The sequence below is a fragment of the Schistocerca serialis genome, chromosome 10 (genome assembly GCF_023864345.2).
Source record: "Schistocerca serialis cubense isolate TAMUIC-IGC-003099 chromosome 10, iqSchSeri2.2, whole genome shotgun sequence".
In the NCBI taxonomy this organism is placed as follows: Eukaryota; Metazoa; Arthropoda; class Insecta; order Orthoptera; family Acrididae; genus Schistocerca; species Schistocerca serialis.
Genome location: NC_064647.1, coordinates 165173100 through 165188043, shown reverse-complemented (window position 1 = coordinate 165188043; position 14944 = coordinate 165173100). Strand labels below are relative to the sequence as shown.

Genomic DNA, 14944 nt, shown 5'->3' with positions numbered 1-14944 from the left:
ACGTTTTCAATTTGTGAGAGATCTGGAGAATGTGCTGGCCAGGGCAGCAGTCGAACATTTTCTGTATCCAGAAAGGCCCGTACATGACATGCAAAATGCGGTCGTGCATTGTTGTTGTTGTTGTGGTCTTCAGTCCCGAGACTGGTTTGATGCAGCTCTCCATGCTACTCTATCCTGTGCAAGCTTCTTCATCTCCCAGTACCTACTGCTTAGTGTATTCATCTCTTGGTCTCCCCCTACGATTTTTACCCTCCACGCTGCCCTCCAATACTAAATTGGTGATCCCTTGATGCCTCAGAACATGTCCTACCAGCCGATCCCTTCTTCTGGTCAAGTTGTGCCACAAACGTCTCTTCTCCCCAATCCTATTCAATACTTCCTCATTAGTTATGTGATCTACCCATCTAATCATCAGCATTCTTCTGTAGCACCACATTTCGAAAGCTTCTATTCTCTTCTTGTCCAAACTATTTACCGTCCATGTTTCACTTCCATACATGGCTACACTCCATACAAATACTTTCAGAAATGACTTCCTGACACTTAAATCTATACTCGATGTAAACAAATTTCTCTTCTTCAGAAACGCTTTCCTTGCCATTGCTTGTCTACATTTTATATCCTCTCTACTTCGACCATCATCAGTTATTTTGCTCCCCAAATAGCAAAACTCCTTTACTTCTTTAAGTGTCTCATTTCCTAATCTAATACCCTCAACATCACTCGACTTAATTCGACTACATTCCATTATCCTCGTTTTGCTTTTGTTGATGTTCATCTTATATCCTCCCTTCAAGACACCATCCATTCTGTTCAACTGCTCTTCCAAGTCCTTTGCTGTCTCTGACAGAATTACAATGTCATCGGCGAACCTCAAAGTTTTTATTTCTTCTCCATGGATTTTAATATCTACCCCGAATTTTTCTTTTGTTTCCTTTACTGCTTGCTCAATATACATATTGAATAACATCGGGGAGAGGCTACAACCCTGTCTTACTCCTTTCCCAACCACTGCTTCCCTTTCATGTCCCTCGACTCTTATAACTGCCATCTGGTTTCTGTGCATTATCCTGCCTAAATGTAGGGTTTCGCAGGGATCGAATGAAGGGTAGAGTCACGGGTCGTAACACATCTGAAATTTAATGTTCACTGTTCAAAGTGCCGTTAATGCGAACAAACGGTGACAGAGACGTGTAACCAATGGCACCCCATACCACCACGCCGGGTGATACGCCAGTATGGCGATGACGAAAACACGCTTCCAATGTGCGTTCACCGCGATGTCGCCAAACACGGATGCGACCATCATGATGCTGTGAACAGAATCTGGATTCATCCGAAAAAATGACGTTTTGCCATTCGTGCACCTAGGTTCGTCATTAAGTACACCATCGCAGGCGCTCCTCTCTGTGATACAGCGTCAAGGGTAACGCAGCCATGGTCTCCGAGGTGATAGTCCATGCTGCTGCAAACATCGTCAAACTGTTCGTGCAGATGGTTTTTGTCTTGCAAACGTCCCCATCTGTTGACTCAGGGATCGAGACGTGGCTGCACGATCCGTTACAGCCATGCGGATATGATGCCTGTCATCTCGACTGCTAGTGATACGAGGCCGTTGGGATCCAGCACGGAGTTCCGTATTACCCTCATGAACCCACCGATTCCACATTCTGCTAACGGTCATTGGATCTCGACCAACGCGGGCAGCAATGTCACGATACGATAAACCGCAATCGCGATAGGCTACAATCCGACCTTTATCAAAGTCGGAAACGTGATGGTAGGCATTTCTCCTCCTTACACGAGGCATCACAACAACGTTTCACCAGGCAACGCCGGTCAACTGCTGTTTGTGTAGGACAAATCGGTTGGAAACTTTCCTCATGTCAGCACGATGTAGGTGTCGCCACCTGCGCCAACCTTGTGTGAATGCTCTGAAAAGCTAATCATTTGCATATCACAGCATCCTCTTCCTGTCGGTTAAATTTAGCGTCTATAGCACGTCATCTTCGTGGTGTAGCAATTTTGATGGCCAGTACTGCTGTGTCATCAGCCAGGAGAATGTATCCCACAAGTCTATTGTTCCTATTAACTCTGATATGTTATATTTTATATTTATGCTGATTGAGACCGTGTCATGTGACATTTGATGACTTGTGTTGCAGACGATGATCCCCGTCATCATGGGCCATGACCCGGCAGGGTGCTCTACGAAGCAGCTGATCCACTATGGACAGGAAATCCAGAGCGGTTTGTATCGCATTCTTACACGCACAATAACCATGTCTTATGTCTTTAATAACATGCGTCATGTACTGATGTTACCAATACGTCGTGATGGTTTCACCGCCGCTATTTTGTAGCTAGGAAGACAATGTGATGCATTATAAAACATACGTTTGCTATTTTTTCAATCTGCGAGTTCTCTAAACACATAGTTCTACGTTTCCTTATTATAATATTCTGTCAGGAACAACGGTGAAATCAATTAAATTAAATACATTCATTATAATTTCGTAGACTGTGTTACACCACCAGAAATCAAGCAGTGCCAAATATATTTTCTAGAACTGTAGCGGAACAACACTGTCGTCATACTTTCTTCCATTCTTTTAGTTAGCTGTTGGTTCTTGTACACATCGTATATTACCAGCGTTTCCTTTTTTTCTTCTGTAGATCTATTTTTCAGATAATTTTGGACGTCTCACACCATTTTATATTGTCAAACGCTTTTTCTACGTAGGCAAATCCTATGAAGATATCTTGATTTATCTTGAATATTGCTTCCATCATGAAGCACAACATCCAATTGGTTTGGTGCTTTTATCTCCGCCGAAGCCAAATTGACCGGCATGTAACTTGTTACTAATCCTCCAAATGTGACCCTTGATGTCTGTGTAGTATACGACTTTATACACAACAGTAAGGACAGATGGGCTGCAGAGTGGTGTGCCAACTGCCGTTGAAGGAAAGCTGGACACGAGCACAAATGATTGGTGAACAAGGTGACACTGCAAACAGAAGAGTGAAGATTTACTTCACTTTTACAAACGTACGAAGACTCATTCTACATCTATGTCTACATCTACACGCATCAAAAAAAGGTTTTGCATCACCTCGAATGCTAGAGTTGCGGAACCTATACAGGAAATTGGAATAGAGATCAACATAAACATCATTTCCGCCATTTTTGTGGCTCATCAAAACCACACACTGCATGTTGTACCACCATACAGAGAGACCTTCAGAGGTGGTCTTGCATTGATGGACGCCTGTATTCGTCGTGGCATACTATCCACAAGTTCATCGAGGCACTGTTGGTCCAGATTGCCCCACTCCTCAACGGAGATTCGGCGTAGATCCCTCAGAGTAGTTGTTGGCTCATGTCATCCATAAACAGGCCTTTTCAATCTATCCCAGGGATGTTCGATGGGGGACATGTCTGGAGAACACGCTGTCCACTCTAGTCGAGCGATGTCGTTATTCTGAAGGAAGTCATTCACAAGATGTGCACGATGGGGGTGCGAATTGTCGTCCCTGTAGACGAATGCCTTGCCAATATGCTGGCCGGCCGAAGTGGCCGTGCGGTTAAAGGTGCTGCAGTCTGGAACCGCAAGACCGCTACGGTCGCAGGTTCGAATCCTGCCTCGGGCATGGATGTTTGTGATGTCCTTAGGTTAGTTAGGTTTAACTAGTTCTAAGTTCTAGGGGATAATGACCTCAGCAGTTGAGTCCCATAGTGCTCAGAGCCAATATGCTGCCGATATGGTTGCACTATCGGTCGGAGCCTCCCCCCCCCCCCCCCCCCCCCCATGAACCTGCAGAGGGGCAGCAGCCTTTTCAGTAGTTGCAGGGGCAACAGTCTGGATGATTGACTGACCTGGCCTTGTAACATTAACCAAAATGGCCTTGCTGTTCTGGTACTGCGAACAGCTGAAAGCAAGGGGAAACTACAGCCGTAATTTTTCCTGAGGGCATGCAGCTTTACTGTATGATTAAATGATTGGGTAAAATATTCCGGAGGTAAAATAGTCCCCCATTCGGATCTCTGGGCGGGGACTACTCAGGAGGACGTCATTATCAGGAGAAAGAAAACTGGCGTTCTACAGATCGGAGCATGGAATGTCAGATCCCTTAATCGGGCAGGTAGGTTAGAAAGTTTAAAAAGGGAAATGGATATGTTAAAGTTAGATATAGTGGGAATTAGTGAATTTCGGTGGCAGGAGGAGCAAGACTTTTGGTCAGGTGAATACAGGGTTATAAATACAAAATCAAATAGGGGTAATGTAGGAGTAGGTTTAATAACGAATAAAAAAAAATAGGAGTGCGGATAAGCTACTACAAACAGCATAGTGAACGCATTATTGTGGCCAAGATAGACACGAAGCCCACACCTACTACAGTAGTACAAGTTTATATGCCTACTAGCTCTGCAGATGACGAAGAAATTGATGAAATGTATGATGAGATAAAAGAAATTATTCAGGTAGTGAAAGGAGACGAAAATTTAGTAGTCATGGGTGACTGGAATTCAACAGTAGGAAAAGGGAGAGAAGGAAACATAGTAGGGGAATATGGATTGGGGCTGAGAAATGAAAGAGGAAGCCGCCTGGTAGAATTTTGCGTAGAGCATAACTTAATCATAGCTAACGGTTTAAAAATCATGAAAGAAGGTTGTATACATGGAAGAACCCTGTAGATACTAAAGGGTACCAGATATATTATATAATGGTAAGACAGAGATTTAGGAACCAGGTTTTAAATTGTAAGACATTTCCAGGGGCAGATGTGGACTTTGACCACAATCTATTGGTTATGAACTGTAGATTAAAACTGAAGAAACTGCAAACAGGTGGGAATTTAAGGAGATGGGACCTGGATAAACTGAAAGAACCAGAGGTTGTACAGAGCTTCAGGGAGAGCATAAGGGAACAATTGACAGGAATGGGGGAAAGAAGAATGGGTAGCTTTGAGGGATGAAATATGAGACGGCAGCAGAGAATCAAATAGGTAAAAAGACGAGGGCTAGTAGAAACCCTTGGGTAACAGATGAAATATTGAATTTAACTGATGAAAGGAGAAAATATAAAAATGCAGTAAATGAAGCAGGCAAAAAGGAATACAAACGTCTCAAAAATGAGATCGACAAGAAGTGAAAAATGGCTAAGCAGGGATGGCTAGAGGACAAATGTAAGTATATAGAGGCTTATCTCACTAGGGGTAAGTTAGATACATCCTACAGGAAAATTAAAAAGACCTTTGGAGAAAAGATAACCACTTGTATGAATATCAAGAGCTCAGATGGAAAACCAGTTCTAAGCAAAGAAGGGAAGGCAGAAAGGTGGAAGGAGTATATAGAGGGTCTATACTAGGGCGATGTACTTGAGGACAATATTGTGGAAATGGAAGAGGATGTAGATGAAGATGAAATGGGAGATATGATACTGCGTGAAGAGTTTGACAGAGCACTGAAAGACCTGTCGAAACAAGGCCTCGGGAGTAGACAACATTCCATTAGAAATACTGACAGCCTTGGGAGAGCCAGTCCTGACAAAACTCTACCATATGGTGAGCAAGATGTATGAGACAGGTGAAATACCCTCAGACTTCAAGAAGAATATAATAATTCCAATCTCAAAGAAAGCAGGTGTTGACAGATGTGAAAATTACCGAACTATCAGTTTAATAAGTCACAGCTGCAAAATACTAACGCGAATTCTTTACAGATGAATGGAAAAACTGATAGAAGCCGACCACGGGGAAGATCAGTTTGGATTCCGCAGAAATATTGGAACACGTGAGGCAATACTGACCCTACGACTTATCTTAGAAGAAAGTTTAAGGAAAGGCAAACCTACATTTCTAGCATTTGTAGACTTGGAGAAACCTTTTAACAATGTTGACTGGAATACTTTCTTTCAAATTCTGGAGGTGGCAGGGGTAAAATACAGGGAGCGAAAGGCCATTTACAATTTTTACAGAAAGCAGATGGCAGTTGTAAGACTCGAGGGGCATGAACGGAAAGCAGTGGTTGGGAAGGGAGTGAGACAGGGTTGTAGCCTCTCCCCTTTGTTAATCAATCTGTATATTGAGCAAGCAATAAAGGAAACAAAAGAAAAGTTCGGAGTAGGTATTAAAACCCATGGAGAAGAAATAGAAACTTTGAGGTTCGCCGATGACATTGTAATTCTGTCAGAGACAGCAAAGGACTTGGAAGAGCAGTTGAACGGAATGGGCAGTGTCTCGAAAGGAGGATATAAGATGAACATCAACAAAGGCAAAACGAGGATAATGGAATGTAGTCGAATTAAGTCCGGTAAGTAGCGAGCCAGTGGGTGTGTTGGACCTTCTATCGAGCTGCGGACCCCCTTGAAGATGTCTCCCGCAGTCGGAGACGAAACGTTGGGAATCGACACAGAACTCATCAACCGACCACGGCATAACAGCCCGGATAATTATAATGGACATGATATTTCCGTCCGTGAAAGTCTACATTTTAGTACCGGTAGGACTGTCCACACATTCCCATCCAGTCCAACAATTGGCTACTCTCACATCCGACTGCCCACAAACCTGGAAACTGACAGGCTCGTCCAGCTGGCCAAGTGAAGACCCACAATGAAGAGTCTTTCGAACTATGCAAGTTGCTTATAACACTGTCTCGTGTACAGTACACTACATCTATATGTCCTTCATAGTATTCATTCAACATCTGACGCTGTTCCCGCCTGATATACACTGAGGTGATAAAAGTCACTGGACACCTGCTAAGATCGTGTCAGACTTGCTTTTGCCTGGCGTAGTACGCTAACTCGACGTGCTGTGGTCTCAACAAGCCATTCGAAGTCCCCTGCAGAAACACTGAACCATGCTGTCTCTATAGCCGTCCATAATTGCGGAAGTGTTGCTGGTGCAGGTTCCTGTACACAAAATCTCTCGATTATGTCCCACAAATGTTCGGTGGGGTTCATGTCGGGAGATCTCAGTGGTCAAATCATTCGCTCTAATTGTGCAGAAAGCTCTTCAAACCAGTCGCGAAAACTGCGGCCTGGTCACATGGTGCATTCTCATCCATAAGAATTCTTTGTTAGGGAACGTGAAGCCCATGAACGGCTGAAAATGGTCTCCAAGTAATCGAACATAGCCGTTTCCAATCAATAATAGCTCCAGCTGGACCAGCTGTATCCTGTAAACACTGCCCAGACGATTATAGAGCCACCATCAGCTTGCGCAGTGCCTTGTTAACAACTTGGATCCATGGCTTCATGCGAGCTGTGCCACACTATAACACTACCATCAGCTCTTACCAACTGACCACTACACGGTTTTCCAGTCGAGCCCAGGAGAGGCAATGCAGGCGATGTCGTGCTGTTAGCAAAGACACTCGCATTGGTCCTCTTTTGCCATAGCCCATTAACGCCAAAATTTTGCCCAACTGTCCCTGACAGTACGTTCATCGTACGTCCGACACTGATTTCTGTGGTTATTTCACTCACTGTTGCTTCTCTGTTAGCACTAACAGCTCTATGCAAGTGAGACTGCTCTCGGTCTTTAAGTGAAAGTCACCGGCCATTGCATTGTCCGTGATAAGAGGCAATGCCTGAAATACAATATTCTCAGCACGCTCTTGAGACTGTGAATCTCAGAATATTGAATTCCATAACGATTTCCGAAATGATCACGTAGATAACATTTTCACACTAACCAACTGAGTACTAATGACAGCGCTGCCAATGCACTGTCGTTTTATATCTTGTATCACGATACTACCGTTATCTGTCTATGTGCATATCTCTATCCCATGACTTATATCGCCTCAGTGTTTACCTTAACAGGCACGGTTATAACATTGAAAACGAACAACACTAATGCACTCTAGTGCCCGTTATACGTCTCACAGACATTAACAACTACAATCATCAAAATCTGCACTGATGGTGTGTCCATGCACGAAGTTACATGACGTCCAACCATGTTTTCTGGGTGGTTCACTTTTTTTTCGATCTGTGTTACTTTTATTATCGATGTAATCTTCACTGCATAGGAGACACCGTACAGATTTTTCTCTTTCATCTAGGACAACTTGTTCCATTTGCTTGTTACTGGACTATGGTAGCGGTGTATAGGTGTGACGGTATGTTTGTCCACAGGCCACTTCCGGCAGTACGACTTTGGCATGCTGGGTAACCTGCAGAAGTACGGCAGCTTCTGGCCCCCAGACTACGACATCTCCAAAATCACCGCCAAGGTGGCGCTCCACTACAGCAACAACGACTGGTGCGCCGCACTGCAGGTCAGTATAAGCGGCAGGAGCAGCCAGCCAGTAGCGCTGTGTCTGTGTGCGGGAAAGTTGCATCTCTTTGTATAGAAGGAGGAAAAAAATAGCCGGGGTTTTCTCTACTAGAAGAGATTTAAGAGACGACATTCACGATAAACATGTACTACTAAAAAGATGACCCAAATCCATAATTTTGAAGATACAGCAATGAAATTTTGTACCATAATTTAATCAAATATGAAATTAAGGTCCTTTGATTATATATATATGGAATTTAAAAATTTTACTTTCAAAAAATAATATATTTACCTTTTCTCCAGAAACTATTCAAGAGATTTCTGCAGTCTGTGTACACTACTTTTGCATACAATAAGCTTGCCACATAAAGTTTGTTGAATGTATCGAATGGGAGAATTTTAATAATTTTCTTATTTGTGGTGCTGTAAGCGTAATACAAAACACATCCAAAATTCCAAGCACTTTGCCCCATCTCTCAGCCCAGCTTGCACTCAGACTTCCAAAATTTATCCTTGATACAACATTTATAGAAATGAAAGTAAAAAATTCATTATTCTAGAGTTTATGTTGTTGTTGTGGTCTTCAGTCCAAAGGCAGGTTTGATGCAGCTCTCCATGCTACTCTATCTGGTGCAAGCCTCTTTATATCAAAATAACTGCTCCAACTTACATCCTTCTGAATTTACTTCCTCTATTCAACAATTGGTCTCCCACTACGATTTGTAACCCCCACACTTCCCTCGAATACTAAATTTGTGATCCCTTGATGTCTCAGAATGTGTCCTATCAACCAGTCCAAATTCCTAGTCTTGTTGTGCCACAAATTTCTTTTCTCCTCAATTCTATTCAATATCTCCTCGTCTATAATGTGATCTACCCAACTAATCTTCAGCATTTTTCTGTAGCACCACATTTCCAAAGCCTCTTTCTCCTCTTGTCTAAACTGTTTATCGTCCATGTTTCACTTCCATACATGGCTACACTCCATACAAATACTTTCAGAAAAGACTTCCTAGCACCTAAATATATATTGGATGTTAACAAATATTTCTTCTTCAGAAACACTTTCCTTGCCATTGCTAGTCTACATTTCATACTCTCTCTGCTTCAGCTGTCATCAGTATTTTGCTACCCAAAAGGCAAAACTCACCTACTACTCTCTCACCTACTACGGTCTCGTTTTCTAATTTAGTTCCCTCAGCATCATGTAATTTAATTCTACAACATTCCATTATCTTTGTTTTACTTTTTGATGTCCATCTTATATCCTGCTTTCAATATACTGCCCATTACGTCCAACTGCTCTTCCAAGTCCTTTGCTGTCTCTGACAGAATTGCGATGTCATAGGCAAGACTGAAAGTTTTTATTTCTTCTCCCTGAACTCTAATTCTTACTCGAAATTTTTCTTTGGTTTTTTCCACTGCTTACACACTGTGTAGATTGAATAACGTTGTCGGTAGGCTACAACCGTGTTTCACTCCCTTTTCAGCCGCTGGTTCTTTTCCTACATTCTGAGAAGAACATACATACAATTAAAAAAAATTTATACGAAATGCAGTTCAAAACTCAATCTAACTTCTTCTTTTCTTATATCATCTCTTCAGAAGGCCCCAGATTTGTATTCAGACTCTTCTGGTTCCTTGTTTCCTGCTCTAACTAAATCTTCAACTGACTTTTCAGCGGCACTTCGGACGCGATTTCATCATTGAAACTTTGGAAATTATTGTCCAAGAGTTCTTATACCAATGAAAATTCATATTTTGGTAAATTTCCTCCTTAAACTGAAATCCTAACGTTGAAGGCTTAGAGGTTCTCATAAACTTGAATAATGATAACTGAAAGCAATGGCTGCATGGCAATCCAACGAAGTTTATTCAAAACATGCTACTACATGTAGCAGTGATAAGGAAACAAAATTCGATTTCATTGTTGAGTCTGAAGAAATATCAACAAATTGCTATTGTTCTTCAATGCTGTAGGGTTGATGAAAGGAGTGTACTGAAAGGATCTTTGCTCCATTTGTGTTGATCAACTTCTTCTGGAAAATACATCAGAAAGCAATCACTGAGTTCATTCAAGTCATCCACAAATACAACTGAAAGTCATTGTCATCTGAAATAATTTCAGGAACAAGATAAACGTAGCGTTTATTATCCAACTGTTTCTTTCACAGTACTAGGCTGACATCTACCACTCTTCCATGGTATAAACATTTACTTTCCGCCCCGTTAGAATTCGCTACTAGCGCACATATTGCATCTTTATTGGGGAAAGAAAGAGAGATAAAGACAGAGAGCGAAATAAATGGAATTTAAGGGAGAGAAGAAAAGAAACTAAAAGTGAGAAGAAAATGAAGAAGAAATTAACAGATGCACAACTGAAGCTGCTTAAAGTCTACAATCTCCATTCGAAGGAAGAAGCAGAAGAGGAAAAGGGAAGAGGCAGAAAGAAAAAAGAAAGAAAGAAAAAAGAAAGAAAGAGAAATAACGACTGGGAGAGAAATAAATGGAATTTAAGGGAGAGAAGAAAAGAAAGGAAAAGTACCAAGAAAATGAGGGAAAAGAAAGCAGGAATGAAAAACAGAAAGATTGAATGGAAAATCAAAGAGTGGGTATGAAATAAAAGAAATAAAAGAGAAGACAGCAAAGAAAGAAAAGGAAAAAGAAATGAAAAGAAGTAAACTAACTGAAATAAGTAAAATGGAACAAAGAAAAAGAATCAAAGAGTAAATGCAGTAACGTGAGAGAAGTATGGATGAGAAAAATAATGTTTTCCATCACATGTCATATCAGCCGCTACTGTCATTCCACCAGTTACATGCTCATCTGCACACTATTTCCTAACATTGAATAAACAAAAAGATCATCACTGGAATTTGATTTTGTCTTCTGTTCCAGGACGTTGACAGGCTGTACAAAGAACTACCGAACTGTATTGGTCGCTTCCTCGTGAGTCAGGACTCCTTCAACCACGTCGACTACATGTGGGCGATCCACGTCAAAGAGCTTGTCTATGATAAAGTTATCAGCCTTATGAACAGATATCTCCCGTAACATGTAGCTTACTGACCTGCAACATTTCACACGATTACAGTACTGTATGCAAGTAGTTTTACATCATCAAGCTTACTTTTAATTGCAAAAATTGTATTACCAAAATGAAATTGTAACCTCTTTTTGTATGGAGCATTTGTTTTGTGAGAAATTGTGAATAATTTCCAAAATAAAATTAATTGTTAATTGAAATAATGATTGCTTTCATTATATTCTTCTGCCATGATTGTTTGAAACTGTGATTCCAGAATAAACTTAAGTCATTCCAATACACTGCACTGTCCGTTTTTAGGTAACTTGTCAAATTTAAGAAAATATGTAGCCTCAAATCTATACTCACTACCTGAACAGTTGTGACACAGTGTCCCAGAATGCTCTAATGAGGCTGCTTATATGCCCCCAGCGTGGACGGTGAACAGAACATTCACTTGTTGCGTACCAGCACACCCAACTATGTGCTTGGTAAGCACCCTTCTTGCCTCATTAAATTTGTAATAATTCTCCCAATTAGGATTATTATTATTATTATTATTATTTCTTTCCTTTCTCAGACGTTATGTCTGGTTAAAAATGGAAAGTGACAAAGACCTTGGTCAAGCGTGACTTCCTTTTAACTGTACAATATATGTTACATTGCTTTTAGGAACTTTCAGGTAATTGAACATGTATCAATAATTACAGATTTCTGTAGTTGTATACATACGTTTGGATGTAGCTGTATTGCGTTGATGTACTGGTGGATATTGTGTGGTGTGACTCCTGTGGTTGATAGTATAATTGGTATAATGTCAACTATATCCTGATGCCACATGTCCTTGACTTCCTCAGCCAGTTGGATGTATTTTTCAATTTTTTTCTCCTGTTTTCTTCTGTATATTTGTTGTATTGGGTATGGATATTTCTATTAGTTGTGTTAATTTCTTCTTTTTATTGGTGAGTATGACATCAGGTTTGTTATGTGGTGTTGTTTTATCTGTTATAATGGTTCTGTTCCAGTATAATTTGTATTCATCATTCTCCAGTACATTTTGTGGTGCATACTTGTATGTGGGAACGTGTTGTTTTATACGTTTATGTTGTAAGGCAAGCTGTTGATGTATTATTTTTGCTACATTGTCATGTCTTCTGGGGTATTCTGTATTTGCTAGTATTGTTCACCCGCTTGTGAAGTGATCTACTATTTCTATTTGTTGTTTGCAAAGTCTGAATTTATCTGTTGTATTGGGATCTTTAATAATATGCTTACTGTAATATCTGGTGTTTATTGTTTGATCCTGTATTGTAATCATGAATCCTTCCATCTCACTGTATATATTGCCTTTTCTTAACCATGTGTTGGATGCGTCTTGATCGATGTGTGGCTGTGTTAGATGATACGGGTGCTTGCCATGTAGTGTTTTCTTTTTCCAATTTACTTTCTTCGAATCTGTTGATGTTATGTGATCTAAAGGGTTGTAGAAGTGGTTATGAAATTGCAGTGGTGTAGCCGATGTATTAATATGAGTAATTGCTTTGTGTATTTTGCTAGTTTCTGCTCGTTCTATAAAGAATTTTCTTAAATTGTCTACCTGTCCATAATGTAGGTTTTTTATGTCGATAAATCCCCTTCCTCCTTCCTTTCTGCTTAATGTGAATCGTTCAGTTGCTGAATGTATGTGATGTATTCTATATTTGTGGCATTGTGATCGTGTAAGTCTATTGAGTGCTTCTAGGTCTGTGTTACTCCATTTCACTACTCCAAATGAGTAGGTCAAAATTAGTATAGCGTAAGTATTTATAGCTTTTGTCTTGTTTCTTGCTGTCAATTCTGTTTTCAGTATTTTTGTTAGTCTTTGTCTATATTTTTCTTTTAGTTCTTCTTTAATATTTGTATTATCTATTCCTATTTTTTGTATGTATCCTAGTTATTTATAGGCATCTGTTTTTTCCATCGCTTCTATGCAGTCGCTGTGGTTATCCAATATGAAATCTTCCTGTTTAGTGTGTTTTCCCTTGACTATTCTATTTTTCTTACATTTGTCTGTTCCAAAAGCCATATTTATATCATTGCTGAATACGTCTGTTATCTTTAGTAATTGGTTGAGTTGTTGATTTGTTGCTGCCAGTAGTTTTAGATCATCCATGTATAGAAAATGTGTGATTTTGTGTGGGTATGTTCCAGTAATATTACATCCATAATTTGTATTATTTAGCATGTTGGATAGTGGGTTGAGAGCAAGGCAGAGCCAGAAAGGGCTTAACGAGTCTCCTTGGTATATTCCACGCTTAATCTGTATTGGCTGTGATGTGATGTTATTTGAATTTGTTTGGATATTAAGTGTGCTTTTCCAATTTTTCAGTACTACGTTTAGGAACTGTATCAATTCAGGATCTACTTTGTATATTTCCAATATCTGTAGTTACCATGAGTGGGGTACACTATCAAAAGCTTTTTGGTAATCAATGTATGCGTAGTGTAGCGACTTTTGTTTAGTTTTAGCTTGATGTATCACCTCTGCATCTATTATCAGTTGCTCTTTACATTCTCGTGCTCCTTTGGAACAGGTTTTTTGTTCTTCATTTATAATTTTGTTCTGTGTTGTATGTGTCATTAATTTCTGTGTAATGACTGAAGTTAATATTTTGTATATTGTTGGTAGGCATGTTATGGGGCGATATTCAGCTGGGTTTGCTGTGTCTGCTTGATCTTTAGGTTTCAGATAAGTTATTCCATGTGTAAGTGTATCAGGGAATGTGTATGGGTCTGCAATGAAACTGTTAAATAATTTAGTTAAATGTGAATGTGTTGAGGTGAACTTCTTTAGCCAGAAATTTGCTATTTTATCTTTTCCAGGGGCTTTGCAATTGTGAGTAGAATTAATTGCTTGGGTGACTTCATGTTGCAAAATTATCAATTCAGGTATTTGTGGTATCATCTCGTATGTATCTGTTTCTGCTTGTATCCACCGTGCATGCCTGTTATGTTGTACCGGGTTTGACCATATGTTACTCCAGAAGTGTTCCATGTCTGTTATGTTTGGTGGATTGTCTATTTTAATGTGTGTGTTATCTATTGTCTGGTAAAATTTCTTTTGGTTTGTGTTGAATGTTTGGTTTTGTTTCCTTCTATTTTCATTTTTTTTGTATCTTCTAAGTCGTTTGGCCAATGCTTGTAATTTCTGCTTCTTTTCATCTAATTGCTCTATCGCTTCTTGTTGTGAGATTTTACCTAACCTTTTTCGTTTTTTTTCCTGACATTTCATTTCCTATAAATTGTGTTAGCTGTCCGATGTCTTTTCTCAGTTTTTCTATTCTGATCTGTAGCCTGTGTTGCCATGCTGGTTTTGTGGGTTTCTTCTGTATGTTGGTTGGTTCTGATCTCTGTCTAGTGCGTATATTTAGTGTAGTGAGTGCTCCTATATAAACCAGTAGTTGTAACTCTTCCATAGATGTGTTTTCATTTATTTTGTTGTGTATGATTTGTTGATAGTTTTTATTGTTGTTTCGACTTGTGGGTTATTTGGCGGTCTATGCAAGAATGGTCTAATGTCTGTATTTGTGTCTTTGTATTCTATATATGTCAGCTGAAATTTTTCTTCTATATCTAACATGTGTG

At 40.0% G+C, this 14944-nt stretch overlaps 1 protein-coding gene across 1 annotated transcript in view; it reads left to right on the top strand.

Moving 5' to 3' along the window:
- The window catches only part of LOC126425179 (lipase 3-like), a 65639-nt gene extending 54162 nt beyond the window's left edge, over window positions 1-11477 (top strand). Inside the window, exons 6-8 of the mRNA XM_050088133.1 lie at window positions 2166-2250; window positions 8151-8293; window positions 11194-11477. Of these exons, the coding sequence (XP_049944090.1) occupies window positions 2166-2250; window positions 8151-8293; window positions 11194-11349 (384 nt within the window). The 3' untranslated portion in view covers window positions 11350-11477. The remainder of the gene's footprint in view (window positions 1-2165; window positions 2251-8150; window positions 8294-11193) is intronic.
- Window positions 11478-14944: the final 3467 nt, after the last annotated feature.